Consider the following 18,635-nt stretch of genomic DNA (forward strand, 5'->3'; position numbering starts at 1 on the left):
CATGAAAATACAAAGCAACCTTTAGGAATAACTGTTAAATATATTGAAGTTTGGACAAATGTTTAGATGCAAATGAAAGCATATATATGTATATCAGCAATTAGGCTGCAAATATATTAGCAGTTGGCTTAGATGCATTTCTTTCAGGAATAGCTATCAGCTGCTATAAATTCTGTTCACAGTTTTTCTTTGGCATTTGTGATGTAGATCCATCTCATTTTACCTCTCTTCTGAATACAGTTCTGAAAACTAGAACACTTTTTATCATGTTGGTATTACAAGGCTATTGCTCCAGAGTCCTTTAGCATACAAAGAAATGTTGCTTAATAGAATTCTTACAGTAATGTCACATTTGTACAGCTCTCTTAAGATTTGAATCCTGAGAGATGTTATGAATTCTTGTGCAATATAATGAACAACAGGTTTAAAATGTTTTTAGACAATGAGACTGAGTTTTTATTGGGTTTAAAGTGGAAATATAACATGGTTGATAAACTACTGCAAAGAAATTGTGATTTGAATTTTGTCCAAATATGTAAAAGCTTTAAAATAAATTTTTTGTGTATTTATAGATACACAGAGCTGTCATAGCTGTTCATCTTACTGATGGATAAACAGAGGAGTCAGTGTTATATTCCTATTTGAGGATCACATCTAAGTGGAGGCAGTCCTAGTACTGTAGTCTGGGAAAATCTGAGGTGGTGTGATTTGGTGAAGCGTGGTGGTTTTTAAACATGCCATCGTGTGCCACTGTGAATTTAGTTAAACCAAATGGAAAAGTTTATTCTAAACTTGGATTTTTTCACTAAGATGAATAACAGACTAGGATCTATGATTACTAGCTTTAAATACTATGCTCCCTTACACTTTTACTGGTGGTTTTTGTGTTTGATAAATGTGTTATCGTAAGGTATTAATTTACTCTTTGACTTAATGTTTCACACTGTATTTTTACAGTGAAGGTTTTGCTGCTGCTCCCCCACCTATTTTTTCCCATTGCTACCTCAGTAGAATTTTGTTTAAAATAAAGCTGTCACTTGTTATCATTGAAGGAGAATCTTCAATATTTGGTGCCTAAATAAAACCATAGCTGTTAAAATAAGGCAGTTTATCAGAATTCAGATCTTTTTAAAACATAGCTTCACATCTTTAGGCCATCTTCAGCATTTCCCAGTCACTGTGAAAATCCTGAGAGTAAGAAACCAAGTAGGTGATCTAGATGGGGTAGAAAAACATGGAAGAGAGATGAGTTTCATGGGAAACATCAGCAGAAAGTAAACAGCTTTAATGTTTAACTCAAAATAACTCAAGCTTTTTCACCGGAAATTGGGATGAATTGTAAGTGGTGAACTAGAGACAGTCTCTTGTTTAAGGGGTCCTTTGTGGCTGAAAATCAGAAAAATGAGGACCATATTCATGTAAATTAACATCAGTGCAGGACTCTTACATTTTCTTTCTGATGGCCATGTACTCTGAGATGCCAGATTTTTGCCTAGATGCTTGGCCATGCATACATGGGCATGTTCCAGGAGTTTGGAGTTGTTTATTTCCATTTTAAAGTAAAATGATGACTCCTGTTATTCTGGAAGTTAACTATTGACAATTCTAATTAACACTGGTATTTGCTTGGCTGGAGTTATAAAACAACAGGGAAAGGATATTGAGCCTTTTTAGGGCTGATGTGCATTATTCTCTGTGGGTTTTTCCAAGTTGTGTTGTCAGGGAATCTAAACAATTTTGCACACCCCAAGCCTCTGCCTGAAGCCTGTAAAAATTAGGTCATTGCTTCTGTTCACAAAAGGGTTGGGGTTTATTTTTGTATAGGTAAAGAGACATGATTCAATAATATCTGGGATCATATCTTCCACTTGGGTTATCCTTCTGATTAATTTATGGCTTGCTGTGGGTTTTTTTTTTGCATGTAGTCTCTGCAGTGATTAATCAGAATTCTGAAACTGGCAGCCCATAGCATTGTTACAAATGACAAAGCCAAACCTGAAAGTTGTAACCAGTTAAGTTACTCTAGCTTCTTGAGAGTCATTTGTAGAGAGAAGCACTCCTCATCCCTGGGAAGCGTCAGATGTACTTGAAATTATGATAACTGAATGTAACTTCTGATTTAGATTATGCCAGAGAGCATTTCATGGAAGATACCCTGTGACAATGGTGATCAGTGCTAGATTTTCGCATCTTTTGCATTCAAATTGGATAAAAGTAGGTACTGAGCCCTGTATCTGCTCAGGAACTCTGCACTGGTACTTTTTAGAGTAACTACCATGTTGTGCATAATTATCTTTCATTGAGCCCCACTAAACTGGGGAAAAAAATGGAAGAGAGTAGAGAGACTATGGAGAGGTTCCGTTGAGGATCACCGAATGATAGAATGGCCTGGGTTGGAAGGGACCTTCAAGATCATTAAGTTCCAAGCCCCCACCATGGGCAGGGACACCTTCCAGTGTCCCAGGTTGCTCACAGCCCCATCCAGCCTGACCTTGGACACTTCCAGGGATGGGGCAGCCACAGCTACTCTGGGCAGCCTGTGCCAGGAACTCAGCACCCGCACAGGGAGGAATTTCTTCCCAGTATCCCATCTAGCCCTGCCCTCTGTCAGTTGGAAGCCATTCCCCCTTGTCCTGTCACTCCAGGCTCTTGTAAATAGACTTTCTCCATCTTTCTTGTTGATCCTTCAGGCACTGGAAGGCTGCAGTTAAGTCACCCCGAAGCTTCTCTGCAGGCTGAACAATGCCAGCTCTGGCAGCCTTTCCTCCCAGCAGAGCTGCTCCATCCCTCTGCTCATGCTGCTGCCTCCTCTGGGCTCTGTGCAGCAGCTCCAGGTCCTTCCTGTGCTGGCCCCAGGGCTGGGGCAGCTCTGCAGGTGGGTCTCACGTGGGTGGGGCTGAGGGGCAGAATTCCCTCCCTTGGCCTGCTTTTCTTGTTTTGATTCTCTTTCTCCCTGACCTTTGGTTGCTTTCTATACTGCTTTTCTATATCTGACAGCATAGAATTTTTTGGCTCTAATATAGACTTCATGTACACTTTTTCCTTGCACCTCTGTGCTTCTGCAACACAGTTGGTCTTAGCAGAAATCTTCCCAGTGGGAGAGGCAGCTTCATCTCTGGAGCATCATGGCTCTCGTGGGATGGTAGTTTGTGGGAAGTGTATATGAATTTATTTCTCCGTCTAGTCAGAGGTGCTAAATGACTGTATAAAAAAAGTGAGGCAGAGCTGTGAGTGCTTCAGAGAGGAGCTGAGAAGTCTGGCTCTCAACTTCATGCTAAAAGTCTTGCCGACTTTTGAGTGAGATAGCGAGAAAATGAGCAGGGAGGTACACATCTGGGAATCCTGGCAGCTTGTCATTAGGTGTGATGGAGTCAAAAGTATCTCAAAGATGACCTATTTTAACAGCTGAGGGAGAGGATGGAGGATTGTGAGAAGCTGCTGTTCTCTCTCTTAGAGAAAAATTCCTTAGCCTTGAAAGAATGATGAGCTACTTTTGTTCCTCAAAAGAGTCATAGTGTACATAGAAAGAGATGTTGGAGGGATTAAAGCTGGAACGGATTAATATTAACCATAACCCAAGAATTAAATTCGCAGCAGTGTGCTGTAGGCTACACAATTGTAGGAGGCAACTAGCAACAACAAGAACAAAAAAGGAGTTGAGAAAGAACTTGCGAAAAGAAAGAAGTTTTCTTATTGGAGTGGTGGAAAATGAGACCTATTCTTACTTTAATTGCATTAAATGAAGTCAATAAAATCCAGCACACTTGTGGGTATACTTTTATGAAATATTTACCTTAAACAGTCATTTGATTTAAACATTGCAGCTAATTATAAAAAGGTGCTTTGGATGTATTGCTCTAAAGAGCATATGTTACCATAAATTACCATTGGCCATACATTAGCTGGTTTTACAGTTGGGATTCTTCTGATACCAGATGAATTGGTTAAAACTGTGAAAGAGAACAGAACTGGAAGGTGCTAAATCTGTTCATCATGTTTCTGGATTATAAAAATACTTCAGTGTGTGAGGAATGAAGGAAGAATAAAGAGATACCTGTAGGAGAAACAGAGTACCCAAAAGTTGGAGGTGAGGGAACTGTAATATAGAGGGTATATAAAGATAAGAGGGTATAGTGGAGTTTTTTAAATTGTGTGCGAAATAAGCCAGGGAGAAAAGATAAATGATAATTGCTTTGAAATCTCCGTCACTGATAGGAACAGTCTACAGAAGGAGTATTGCAAAAGGGAACACGTAATGAGATAGTTTTGTGTTACTTTTGAGTAGTATTTTCACAGATAATAAATTTTTTAAAATCTGTGATTTACTACTTGAGAACACCATAAACAGTTTCATGTTGTGGTTCATGTCACAGCCCAGTACTGTTTGGAGCATGAAGAAATGTAAATGGTAAAGGAGCACACAAGATTGAAAAAATTGGCATAAGGCAGTGCTCCAGCCTCTTGGTACTGCCAGCAGCTCTGGCACGTGCCTTTGGTGTGGAGCAGCTCCTCAAGGTGCTGAGCTGTTTGTCCCACCACTTCTGCTGATCCTCACTGCAAGCTTAGAAATGCTCTTTGGCCTCCAGCCTCATTTATTCTTTCCCCTGATGGTCTTGTGCTCTTGTTGTGTAATGTTTACATAGTTGGAGCTTTGATCCTGCATGCACCTCCTGCTCTCCTGCTGTTGCTCAGGAAGCAAAATACCTGGGATCCCCCAGACTCGAGCACTTTCCAGCCATGTTTTTTTTCCTCCTGTTTTCTTCACTCTGTGGAATGATGTAAACTGCGTGATTTTTTTTTTTCCTTTTTTTTTTCTTTTCTAAAATTTTTTTTTTCAATTATTATTATTTTGAGATAACATTTTCAGGATTACAGAGGTTGTATTTATTTCAGTTTTGGGAAGATGGAGATTATAAACAGAGACTGAAGTCTTCTGAATAACTGGCTGCTACCATATGGTCAAGGAATGAGCAACAGTACAGGCACTGGTACAGAAGCCAGCGGGAGAGCCCTGGAGGGACAGACTGCATGCAGATCCTTCACGTTCTTCTTGCCTTTAGAAAAATGTCTGGCTGGATATCAGGAGAAAAGAGTAGAAGAGATTTAGTTTTGGACATGAACATGTAAAGTTGCCTATTACCGCAGGCCTGGGCCCTAGGGTATATCACCGTGTCCCGCAGCCGTAGGGAGGAGGAGAGAAGATCCAGCAGGCAGGAATTGTGCAGCAAGATTGATTTATTTAATTATTTTACAAACTCTTTTATAGACTTTTTTCTTCATAGTCTAATTGGACAAAGGACCAGCCACCCCTTGGGGGTGATTGGCTAAAATCCTAAAACATCCATTGTCAAAATATTTTTCTACTATACCCTAAACAAGATTTTTCAAGGTTGCAGGTGGCTTGGTTGTTTACATTCCCTGCTACCTCTTCTGTGAGAGAGAAAAGTCTCTCAAGGACTTAGAAAATAGCAAGAAAATCCTTGCTAGCAGCATTTTTGTATCTACAGTTGCTCACTCTGTTGGGTTAGAGGAGTGGATCTCTGGTGTCCTGAGGAATAGAGGCAGCAGAGCTCGTGTCTTAATAGCTCTCAGTCTGCTAGAGCAGTTCCCAGGGTAAAAAATGAATGTTTTATTCATTCTTTGAATGTAACATAGGGCAGACTGGTCTTTTGTTATTTCCACATACTTCCAAAGTTCGTTGAATTGAAAAGTTGTGTATAAATGACATGGCAAAAGTCCTTAACAAAACTGTCTTGCATAGAATGGGAAAAAACCACTTTCGTTCAGAGGAGACCGTGCAGTCTAAGCATGGACTGGATTAAAACACACTGATTTTTGTAGTCGTGGCAACTTTCTGTGTAATCTCCTATTTTGAGAAATAGAGTCAAAGATAAGATTATTAAAACATTCCTCATATCTGATTCTATTGTTGTGATAGTAAAGAGTATTATTTCTTTGTCTGTGACCTTATTAAATATAACAGCAAAGCTAAACACAAATGTTTCTTTTTGTTGTTTTCCAAAGGATTCATCCCCCTGAATTCTTCAAGAACAAATATGCTGTGGATGAAGTCCACTATGTGACCGAGGTGAGTTGTCTGTGCTTCTGATTACCTTCTTCTGTGAATACAAAATCAGTGTGTGGCAATGACTTTGCATAATTTTAGTCCTCTTCTTACTGGATGTCTCCTGACTTGGGATCTTCTCTTCCTTCCCTGTTACTGGAAAATGTCCTTTTATCTTACAAAGCACTTTTAAGTTTTTTTAAAGGCTTCTCTTTTGATCTGAACACAGTTCTTAATCCAAAGGCAGTCTCATAAACATGTTCTGTGCATGATGACACCTGTTAGTTTGTGGCTTTATCCAAATGAAACATATCACTAAATAAATTTTTTGCCATGTCTTGGAGATTTGAGGAGATTGCTGTCAAGGGGGTTGCATGTCTTAGCTCTGTCTTGGGAGCCTTCGTTCATTTTATGCCTCCAAAAAGCTGTTGGGAAAGGCTGCCTGCCTCACTCTTGTTTTCTGTAGAATCATCTTATTACTTGAATAAGCAATAAGAAATTCACATTTCTAGATGCTAGTGTGCCTTGCTTAGTTAGGTTTCTGATTTAATTTCTGAGCAGATGTTTGTACACTTGTGCACCTGGCCAGCGATTGTTTCTTTGGTAGGAAGGCTCAGCAGGTGAGGACAGTATTCCTGCCAAGCTCTGTGTGTGACTTTCATGGAGAGCAGCTTGAAGAAGACTCCTCTGATTCTTCTGCTCCTGTAGAACACTGACTCTCTAGACCAAAAGTTTTGCTCTCATCAGCTGTGAGGAGGTTTCATTTAATTTTCATAATGAGTCCAGCTACAAAATGAAGTTTGATCTGTATGTCAGAAGCTGGGACTGGAGGGAGCTGTGGAGAGGTTGACTTTTGCTATGTGTGAGTTGGAGTCACGTAGTGTTCAGGTGCTCCAGTGCTCATCTGTCAGATGGTGAAAATTGCAAGTGGAAATACATGTTTTATTTTTAAAAATCACACTTTAAAAATCACATTCACCTTTAGTAGTTTTGGGTCACTTTCTGCAACAGTTATCTTTATTGCAGTTCTATTCTCTTCTTCTTTACTGCTTAAAAACTTCGTTGATGAGAAAAAGAGCTCTTTATGTGGACCAGTAAATAAATTAAAAAATGAAGGCTGCTTTTGACCTGGACTGCATGTATTGAAGTGAGAAGCTGTTGAAGCTTGCAACATAACTGTTCAGCTCTCTTCTATAACTTTTGCCTTGTTTGCCAAGGAGTTTGTTTTCCACCATCAGGACATCCAGGGCCTTTTTTATAGAACAGCTTTATGTCAATGAATGACCAACATGTGTGTGTAATCCTGATACTTCATGAGATTAAGATACGAAAAAAAGGGTGGAATTGGTATTTTTGAACTTCACTGCCGTATACTTTCTTTTGTTAATATTAGCAGTAGCTATTAAGGTGGTTTAAAGTTGATAGAATTGTGCTCCATGAAGCTGCGTCATGTGTTCATTGCCTCAAGATATGTGTAATTCAGCACTCACCCTTCTGCAGCTGTTCTGAAAGCCCAGCACTCTACAAGCCCAGTGATTTTGTTCTTCGTTTGTGAATGTTTGAAGGAGGCTGAAGGAGCCTAATAAAAGGATTAGTCAGTAGAAGTGACCCAGTGACAGTAACAGTAAATACTCTTTGCTAAGCATTTAACACATTGTAATGTTACAATACTAATGTAAATTTTATATGTGCAGGATAGAGTACCCTGGTGTTCCTTCTTTCTGTGTGACATTACAATTTTTTGGCTCCTATGTTGTGTCTTCCTAATGATGACAGTAGACATGAGTTATAGTTGGTATTTATGTCTTTAAAGGACACCATCAACTTGATCACTGCATTTCTGTCAATATTTTGTATTCTACTGTCTCTTGTTGTATGTTTCAAGTAATACTACAATATCTGAAAGGTATCAGAGGAACATTTTTGTCTTTGCAGCTCATTTACTTTATATACAGTAAATATTGATGAAATTGATATCAATGTGGTTATGAGGAAGAAAAAAAAGACAAATAACAGTAATCTAACACCTCTTTTTAGATATCCAGTGTCTTGGCTTTGAAGAAGCCTGCTGTACTTCTCACTTTGGTAAGTCATATTCTGAAATTTCTTCAATAAGGATACCAGTTTATGCAGCATTTCTTTGCACTGTCATTCTCTGTTTTTTCCTCCCCATATTACACCAAATTTGAAGTCACCCATGTATAAAAATCTAGTCTTCTAGATTTTAAGATTTGTAGCCTCTGGCCTCATCCAGTCTGCATTCTGTCTGCCAAAAGCTGTACTGGTTTTCTGGTAAAACATGACAAGCCCATTGACTATGATGGCCTCCACCCTATCTACCCTGACTTCAAACTCCTTTTTCCTTTTATGCTATTCTGGTCATGTCATGAGCATGTTTGGGCTTTTCTGTGGGAATCCCACAAGGATTCAGGGAATATTTTTTCTGCACAGAGTGGTTTAGTAAGAACAGCTTGTGGGAGGAGCGAGGCAGTATCAAATGCCTGCTAAATATTTTGAATGGTGCTTGCTTATTTCTTTGGAAGAAGGATGAACGAATGGAGGTGAAGACTGCGAGTTTCTCCTTCCCCATCACCTCTCTCCCAGCTGCTCGCCTGCTTTACAGGTGTTCTGTAAACTCTCACTAGCTGTTTTATTGTCTCCAATCTGTATAGAAATTCTTTGCTGACTCTGAGATTTCCCTTACAGCAAATGCAGTGGCAGCTCCTGGATTTCTTGTTTTCCCATGATAGAGACCAGGCAGAAATCTTAACAAAAAAAGGTCCCTCTTCAGGAAGTTACATGGCCTCAGATCTGAATTCTTTATCCACTAAGAACAGAGGCCCTAAAGAGTTTTCAGTCTTTCTTTCGTTTATATTTGTATACACACATATACACTTAAAAGATGCCCCTATGGCTTAACTTCATGTTCTTTAAGAGAAATGAGGGAAATGGAATGTTTGACCATCTTGTGCTTCTTACTGTGCATTTCTTCACATGGAGTTGTTGGGTAGTTATCACTCTAGGAGTATCCTGTTGTAATCAAGAATTTTCACATAATTTTTGGCTGAGAGGAGGGTGCTGTGGTGCTTTCACATTCCTCCCACTGCCATGAAGAAGTGTTCAGAGAAGGGAAGAGCACTTCTCTGTCTGCTGCTGAATGGAAACCTGGTCCTCTCCTCCTCTGGTCTTGTTCCAGATACAGAACTGTAATGCTGCTCTGCAGGGTTCCCCAGACTCATGTCAGAAGTGTTCATCTGCTGTGTGGCAGCCAAAATACTCTTGCTTATGCTCCTTGCTTGAATGGAAAGCTGTAGGGGAGCTGCAAGCAAATTTAAATAGTAACATTGCCGGGCAGGGCACAATAATTTATTTTAATATTAAATCACTTTAGAAGAAAACTTGCCTATTTTTCATTCTCTTGCCCTGTATAGTTATTTTATAGGTCTCACATCTCCCTCTCAAGACATAAGGGCATTAGAAATGGAAGTTTGTCTTTTTCTTAAGCAGCACATCCTGACCTGAGTTCTGTGCTGGTGTCCTATGGAACTGATTATTTCTTATACTGGACTGTGGTTTTTTTTTTTTTTATTTATAGTGATTCAGGTAAACTTATGTGTAAGTTTTCCCAAATACTTACTGCAATCAAGTTCTCCCCATGATTTAAATTTTAAATACCCGTGTTTGGCTCAGAGTCATAGTATTTTTAATCTTTTTCCTCCCAGCGTGGTGTTAATACTGATAGTGGAAATGTCTCCAAAGAAGCTTCATTTGAGGGGATCAGCCAGTAAGTGACACGGCTTTTTTGTACATTAATTGTTACACAGTTATATTGAATTCATTTTATATTTTAAATTATCTTTTTTTCTTAGTGGCAGAATGTTGAATGGCAGATCAGATGCCAAACATTTTATTTCCATAGAAATTTTGATACATGTTTCTAATGACTTGAAATACAGTTGGTTTTTTTTTTTTCTGAAATCTCTTTTGCATCTAAATTAATCCAAATTATCTCTTGGTCTGTGTTTACTGTAGCTATTTAAAACCAAATAGACCCGTCCTCATACATCCATTTCCACTTTGGGGATTGGAATATTTGATTTTCAGATTGCAGAAAAATTAATCTTTAAGAGTAGCTTCTTTCTCTTACTGATTTCCCTGCACATTATTAATCTAGATATTAGGGACTCTGGTATGCACAGTCTTCTGAAAAAATGTTACATTACAGGTGTAAAATAAAATCACAAATCACAAAAAAAGGAATAATCATTCCTCTGTCTAGATGTGATCTTTTAGTGTCCCTTAATGCTGTCTTTTTATGAAGTTTGGCTACTAGTGGGGTGAAAATGTCTTCCTGCATGCAGTATTTTGAAAGTGCAGTAATTAGAAATACATCACAGCTTGCTCTGGGATGTGAGGATGGTGGCCTCAATTTTTAATGAAATACAACTATCTGTTCTGTATGATATCTTTAAAAGGAGATAATTTTCTGTTTTAGCTCAAGTGAATGGCGAAAAAGAAATATACCCCCCTTATTAAAAAGTGTGTTAAAATAAGCAGTTGTGCTGAGATGTTGAGGCCTTTTTTTATGATCGTTGACTCCAGTCACCCCACTATATTTTTCTCCATTGTCCTCTGTCAACAGCATGTTCATTCTACAGTGAAGATGGTAATGCACAGAATTTGCTGCAAGTCTGGGTGCTCGTTTGTATAGTCTGAGCATGCTTTCTGCTGGGATCTTGACATTTTGTGTCAAGTGATCTGGAATCTGATTTCATAATTACTTCGTTTTCCCCTCTGTATCCTAAATGGGAACTTAATGATTCTGTCGGGGATGTTGGGAACAAGGTGCCAGGCATTTAGACAGCTTTTGCTGCCCACTGACTTAAGTATGAAGTATTATAGAATACATGCAAGTCACTTTTAATGAGTGTTTGGTGTCCTTTCTGCTGTTACAACCAGTGTGAGTTCTGTTGCTTTGTCCAAGTAGTTAGTCATCTTATGCTCTCTGCATTCAAGTGGACTCCCCACTGCCTGTGTGGAGCAATATCTCCTGTTTTATCCGATATACCTCCACATGAAATATAAACAGGTATTAACTTCATCAGCAGTTCTGTATTGGAATGATGTACAAAAGTCAGTTTGAACTACCAAAACCCCCTTTTTTACCCTGAATTTCACTAAACTCTGTTTAAAGAGTTCAATTAGTAGCCCGCTCACTAGTCGACATTAAGCTAGGAAGCCACTCCATTTAGCACTTCGTTTGAGATTTTAATAGAGCATTTCCTACAATACTTAATGATATTGAAGCATTGGCTTCTCAGTGGTAAATATGTTGTCCGTGTACTCCAGAGGGAGTGCTTCTCCATTCCTAGCAGGGATTTCCAGCTGTTAGGAGATATTTCTCTTTTGAGACTTGGCACATGCTCATCCCTCTCCACCCCTAAGCACTAGGTCATTCATTTTGCTGCCTTTGATGGGTCTGGTTGGTGCCTTCCCCTCCCAAGCTCACAGTATGGAAGAGCATGCATTGGTTTTGGTTTTGGATCAACTCCCCTCTTCTGAGAGATACTGTGCCTTCCTTTGATCTCCCTGATTCTGTTTGTGTCTTCTCCCGGGCTGTGGTGGCTGTGGTGAGCTCGTGCTTGGTCCATGTGCCAGGGGTAGTTGGTGGTCTGGAGGACGGGGCGAGCTTCCTTTTAAGCTCTGCTCAGAATTTTGTAACGCTCTGTGTAAGCCGGTCCATTTTATGTTTGTTATCATTACAGACCCAAACCATTTTCAACATTCCTGCTTTCCTGCTTGTCTACCTCTCCTGTAGCAAATGTTTCCTTTATAGAAAGATGTATTTCAGATGTATTGATTGTTTCCCAGAGGATTACACTCACAGAGTTTATACCCAACAATGTGTTCCTTCAAACTGTGCTCCCTCCTGCCTGCCTGTGACTGTGCCTTGCTGGCTCTCTCAGTTCTTGGCTCAGCTGGGCTCTGCCCTGGCCATGATGCTCTATTTTATGCCTGATCTCCTGTTTGTTTTGTTTTCTGGCTACCTGGCCAAGATCTATTTTCTTGCTAGGACCCTTTTGTGTTTCTCCTGCTCCCATATGTCTTTTTTCTCCTATGTGGACCTGGCCCAGTGGGGGGTGGGGGCCGTGGGAGGTGTTTCATGATGGATAATAATGAAAATAATGTCTAATTTCCTGAAAAGGTGAATCTCACTCTCTTTGCAGGCTGTTCATCTGCTTCTATCAGAAGCTGTATTTTTCTTGCCCTAGTGATGTTGCTTCCCTGCCTTATTTTTTGAACCTTCTGAACTTCTTGTGGAACATTATTATCTAAGTTATTTGGTTAATTTTTCTACTGTCATAAATAGTCATTTGAGACAAAATGACTACTGTGGTCGTGGGTTATTTCTGTGCCCAGAAGATCACCCTGAAGTTATTTTTGTCATGCTAGCAATAGCCGAGCTTGATTCTATCCTGGTAGTATAGAGCCTATACTGGTGAATTATTTAATGGTTTCCATTAGTTTACGGATAGCTCTCTCATACAGCAAAGGATGTTGTCCTTAAGAAAAGCTGGTCTGTTGCTGCAGGCTGTGGGAACGGAGGCCAGGGGTACACAGAAAGCTGCCCTGCTCAGCAGAGGGTGGTACTGGGGGTCAGTGGGGGATCAGCCCTGGGACAGGGGCTTGAGACAGGAGACCTGGACTGTTTCCTGATGCTGCTCCTGGTGACTCCCCTCAGGTCAGTTCTGTTTGCAGCTCTTCAGAATCCTGCAGAAGTGGATTTCTCACTTGCCCCAGAAGGCTTAAGTGTAGAAGGCAGATTTCTAAAGTAGTTCTAGTGCTTTCTTTTCTGGAAATACATATTTCTATTTACTAATAGAGGCCGGTTCTGTGTTTGCAGGTCTTTTTCATAATTCATGGATCCATCTTTCAGGCTGGAAAATGTGCAGGATTTTAAAAAATCTATTTATGTCAGTTATGTAGCCCTTGTAAAAATGCTTTGAGAGGGTGTGACTCACCATATAGAAAATGGATTTTGAACCTGTAGGGTTGAACAGTAATGTGCCATATACTTTAAAACACTTGAATAAATCTTTGCTCACTGTATTGGCAGGGTTTTTTTCATCCTCAGAGTCAATTGAAGTAAATGATGGACAGTTTAAGCAATGTACCTAATGTTTAAAGTTTGGTAGTGAATTTCTTTTTTTCATATTGCATAGCCAAATCAGTTCATTAGGACAAAGACTCTCCATGTTGAAGAAGAGGAGAAAATTCTAACATTGTGTATGGATATGTTTTAGATTTTTATCGCTGTAGACACACAGTGTATTCATTAAATTGACAAAAAGAGGTCTCATTATACAGTGCTTTTATATGGGAGGTGTAGATTTCTAGGGTTTTTTTAACTAATGAATTTGTCTTGCATGTGAAAGGACAATGGAGTATGAAATCAATTTGGACATGCCTTAAAGTGTAGTATTTCTTAGTTCTGCATTGATTAAATGGAAACATTAATATGTACAGATTGCAACTGTAGCAAATGCCAATTTGTTTTCTTCCTCAAGACCACATATCTTATCATCTAAGTATTGTCAGTTTCCAAATTGCAGTAAAATGTAGAATTAGATTGTGCTGCCTAATCCTCTTAACATTAGGGTAGTACTTGTTTTGTTGTTTGCTGTCTAGTGAGATCAAAACTTTGCTGGGAGGCCACAGTTGGGGGATTTTTTGTAGGGGTTTGTGCACAAATTACAAGAATTACACACCATTTGTATACTCATACTGTTGATGGTGAAAAGCTCTTACTGTTGAGGTTAACCAGTAACTTTTAGGATGTGGTTGGTTTGTTCAGCTGCATTGTTGGTAAATGTCCTGGTTCTGGCCAGGACAGGGTTAATTTTTTGCAGTGGCTGGGAGGGGGCATGGCCAGGACCCAGACGTTGTTCTGTACCAGCTCATGTCAGTGCTGGGAGAAAACTCCCTCTTGTTTTGGAGAAGGGCGTTCCTTCCTGCAGAGAAATGTGGTGGGCAGAATGGTCCCATTCGGTATTTTGTTTATTGTCAAGGGCTTGTCCATGTAAATCTTTTCTTTGCTACTTTGACTTACACCTTTTGTATACCTTATTTTGTTGCTGTTTCTGTTCATTTTCTTATCTCATTGCTGTTTCCAGAAAATTATTCTTGTCTCAACCCATGATCTTTGCCTTTTGTACTGCCACTTGGAGGGGGAGAGGAAGAAAGTGGCGCTGTGGTTCTAGTGGGAACACTAAAGAAAGAAAACAGGACTACTTTTGAAGGACTATTCTGCTCCAAAGACTTGAAAGTTCACCACTGAACCGCTACAGGACCCTGTTAAAGTGATAAAAATCTGTGATGGAAAAAATGCTGTGGCCGTTCCAGAGAGACACAAAGTTATGCAACATGATGGGCTCTGGCTATGATTTATCAGACCCTGCTGGTCACTAGACAGATCACTAGACAGCACCCTCAGGGGGAGGAGGAGGAAAGCAGAGCAACAGGCAACTGCAGCTGAGCTGGAGGAACAACCCGTGCCAGGAGCAGTTGCACCTGTACAGAAAAAGAAATCCAAGACAATCCATTTGCTTAGTGAGGGATGAAGAGGAAGCAGGGCTCTCAGAACAGGAGGAAGAGGCAGGGCCAGAGATAATCACCCGATCCCTATCCGCAGGTGAGCTGGGAGGTGTGCAGAAAGATTTCAGCTGCAGTTGGTAGAGCCCCTGGTGACCCAGCAGTTCCAGTGCTGGGATATCGTGGCTCATGATATGGAATCAAGGAGTGAAGCCAAGTAGCTGAGATCCCTGTCCCAGGGTTCACCAGGGGATTAGAAAAAGAACAGAAACTCAGCCTCTGGAGTCAACTCCTGTCAAGCATGAGGGAAAGGTATTCTCTCAAGGATGGTCCAGTAGTGCAGAGAGACAAGCAGAACACCATGGAGCAAGGTGCACCTGAGAGAATTAGCTGTGCTGGAGGTACTCTGTATAAATAATGAGCAGTCCCCTGTAAGTCCAGATGACATCCAGTGTACACAACCATGTGGCAGAAGTTGCCATAGAGCATGCCATTGCTGTGTGCCAGCTCACTGGCAGTGAGGTCATGAAATATGAACAATCAGTGGAGGATAACTTGGTTATCAAATGCAAGCTATATGAAAAAAGTACCTCTTACCTGCCATGGTTCTGCATCACATCTGTGGAAAGACTATGCAAGGATGTCCAACAATTTGAAGAAATTTAAAGAAGTGTCCCATGCCCTGCCAGTACAGACCAGTCCCTGGTAAGTGCTCCCCTGTGCCAGAGAGAGGAGACACACCATGATGTTACCTGTGGTTTTACCTGCATGATCACAGAGAGGATGTGGGGAAGTGGGATGGAAACCCTGCCTCTGCCCTGGGAGCACAGGTATGTGAGTGGAGAGGAGGAACAACCACCCCAGGAAATTCTTCAAGGATAAAAGCAGCTCCAGTTTCCAGTGGGCAAGTCCTCAGACAGAAGGGCTGATGTTACTTCTGATTAATTGGCACTGAAGCACAGCTCCTTCTGGCACCCCAACTGCCAGTGCTGGGCTGGATGTTCAGAGAAGTCCCTTCCACACATCCTGGCCCTGATGCCATGTGGAGTAATCTCACACAGCGAGCTTGAATAGGAAACCCCAATTGCCCAGGGATCTTGAAAGTTACCACGAACTGGCCTGAAGCTGAAAATTTCAGATTATCATCATAAGAGGAGGAGAGGGGACGTGCTGAGGAGGCCCCACCACATCATCAGCTACCAGAAAAGGAAAAGCGATGCCCTCTCTTCACTGCTGTGTCATAGAGATACACTAAAAATGGAAAGCTGCTGTATGGAGTCCTACGTGATGAGTCACAAAAGCTCTTGAGGGACAAGGTGGATCAAGTCCGGTTGCAGAGCTGAAAGCCTCCAGATGGCCTGGATACCACTGAAACAGAGAAATGGCCAACACTACCTCTACACTGACTCGTGGGTGGTGGCAAATGCCCTGTGGGGGTGGCTGGACTGATGGGAAAAGATCAATTGGCAGCACAGAGGGAAACCCATCAGGGCTGCTGAATTGTGCCAAGACATCACTGCCTGGGTAGAGAATGTGGCTGTCAAAGTCCTTCATGGAGGGCTGCCAAAGGACATCAGCAACAGACAGGTGGATTGGGCTGCCCAGATTAAAGTGTTTCAGGTGGATCTGGACTGGTAACACAAGGCTGAGTTATTTCTGGCTTGATGAGCCCATGACACCTCGGGTCATCAGGGAAGAGATGCAACCTCCAGATGGGTTTGTGATTGAGGGCTGGATTTAACCATGGACACCATCTCCCAGGTTATCCATGACTGTGAAACATGCACTGCCATCAAGCAGGGCCAAAGGGGTAAAGCCTCTGTGGTGTGGGGGACGATGGTGGAAATATAAATAAGGGGAGGCCTGGCAAATCGATGACACCATGCTCCTACCAAGCCTGCCAAGGCAAGCACTGTGTGCTGACAGTGGTGGAAACAACCACGGGATGGCTGGAGATTAATCCTTTGCCTCATGCTGCTGCTTGCAGCACAATCCTGGGCCTTGAAAAACAAGTCCTGCAGTGACATGGCACCCCAGGAAGAATTGAGTCAGACAGTAGGACTCACTTCTGAAATAGACTCATGGACACCTTGGCCACAGAGCACGGGACTGAGTGGGGGTTTCATATTCCCTGTCACGGACCAAGCTCTGGGAAAGTTGAACGGTGCAATGGACTGTTAAAAACCACACTGAAAGCAAGAGGTGGTGGGACCTTTAGACATCAGGATCTACATTTACTGAAGGCCACCTGGTTAGTTTTCACTAGAGGCTCTGCCAATGGAGCTGGCTCTGGTCAGCCAAAAGCTCCACGCACCGTAGCAGGGGATAAAGTCCCTGTGGTGCATATGAGAAATGTGTTAGGGAAGGCAGTGTGGATTTATCCTGCCTCAGGCAAAGGCAAACCCATGGGTGGGATTGCTTTTGCTCAAGGACCTGGGCGCTCTTGGTGGGTGATGCAGAGGGATGGGGAAATATGATGTGCACCTCAAGGGGATTTGATTTTGGGGTGAGAACAGTTTGTAATGTTGAATTGTATAATACTGGTTGCTGAATGACACCGTCACTGTGTGCCATTACTACCATGGACAGTGAGTATGGATTGCTCAGATAGCAGTCGTGAGCTCCTGGTGCAGGAACCAGCAGACAGCACACCAGCTCTCCCGACCTGGATGACATCTAGGATACAAAGAACTCACAGCCGTGGACCCAGATGATATTTACACCACTTCATGTCATTGCTGGGGCTGGGAGGAAGGGACTCTCTTGCTTTGGAAGAGAAGGGCGTTCTTTCCTGTGGAGAAACATTTTGGCAGAACAGTCTGGTGTTTTGTTTATTGTTGGGGTTTTTTCCATGTAAGTTGTTTGTCTTACACCTTTTCTTATTAATATTTTTGCTGTTACTGTATGTTTTCTTATCTCATTGCTGTTTCCAGTAAATTGGTCTTACCTCAACCCGTGATCTTTGCATTTTGTGCTTCCAGTTGGAGGGGAAGAGGGAAAGTGAGTGGCAGCGATGGCGTGGTTTTAGTGAGAGCACTAAATTGGAGAATACTGTTCCTAAACCACAACAGTAACCAAAATGAAGCATAATTTAAGTCATCAGCCTTAGAAGTCTCACAGTTATAAATAGGTGGCCTTCTGGCCACTCACACAGGACCCACAGCTTCCACAGGATGAGCGGAGCTGAGACAGTTCTGTCCTTAATCTTTGAGTTCCTTGGGAAAGTGACCTACAGTATATTCTCCTGCACATATGCATTGATGCTGTGTCTCAGAGGTCTAACATCTTTTCTAGTTGGCATTACATCAGAAAGTCTGTCTGTCAGGTGAGAGGGAGAACTTCTGTTCAGCTGATGACCTCCTGGCTCTTCTCCACCCACCAGCACCCTCCTGATTAAATCCTGCTGCCTCTCTGTGTGTTTAATGAGCTTCCCCAATTGACAGCAAACCAGAATTTTAAAGAACTGCCACATAATAGGTGGCCCCAGCCAGTAAGACTTGGATTTCTGGCAGCACAAAGACAGTTCAAGAAGAGCCTTTATAGCCAGGAACGATAAAATCTGGGGATTTTGGCTGAAATGGCTTTTCTAAAAGAGTGAGCTGCTGTAAGCCTACATCAGTGTACAATTTCCCCCCTTTTCTGAATGCTCAGGTGGGACAGTCGTCTTTTATGAGGTTCATGTTTGGCTCATTTGATTTGCTTTTGATTTCATCTATTTGTGCTTGTGGTTAAAGTGATCTTGTCAGTTTTTTGAGATGTGGATTTTCAGAGTCAAAGTCAGCTCCTTCTGTAACTGGCCTTCCCTGTGCTTTGTTTTCTTTTGTTACTTCCCAATAACCATAGTTTACTCTTATTTGCATAGAGCTGGTGTTGGACACTCCAGTGCTGCACTGTCTCCTTACATTTGCCTTCATTGATCTGTTTTCTGTCTGACATACTGATGACATTATTGAAAGGTTTTGTGTCTGTTGTTACAGCT

General features: G+C 41.5%; 1 protein-coding gene across 3 annotated transcripts in view; it reads left to right on the forward strand.

The window, feature by feature from the left end:
* Positions 1–18,635, forward strand: part of PEPD (peptidase D) — a 144,808-nt gene that overhangs the window by 18,235 nt on the left and 107,938 nt on the right. For all 3 annotated transcript variants that reach the window (XM_042027690.1, XM_042027689.1, XM_042027691.1), the window contains 3 exons: positions 6,025–6,088; positions 8,102–8,149; positions 9,787–9,848. In XM_042027690.1, coding sequence (XP_041883624.1) covers positions 6,025–6,088; positions 8,102–8,149; positions 9,787–9,848 — 174 coding nt within the window. The remainder of the gene's footprint in view (positions 1–6,024; positions 6,089–8,101; positions 8,150–9,786; positions 9,849–18,635) is intronic.

The sequence above is a fragment of the Corvus kubaryi genome, unplaced genomic scaffold, assembly GCF_017639235.1.
Source record: "Corvus kubaryi isolate FWS band 111438036 unplaced genomic scaffold, C.kubaryi_AGA036_p1.0 37300, whole genome shotgun sequence".
In the NCBI taxonomy this organism is placed as follows: Eukaryota; Metazoa; Chordata; class Aves; order Passeriformes; family Corvidae; genus Corvus; species Corvus kubaryi.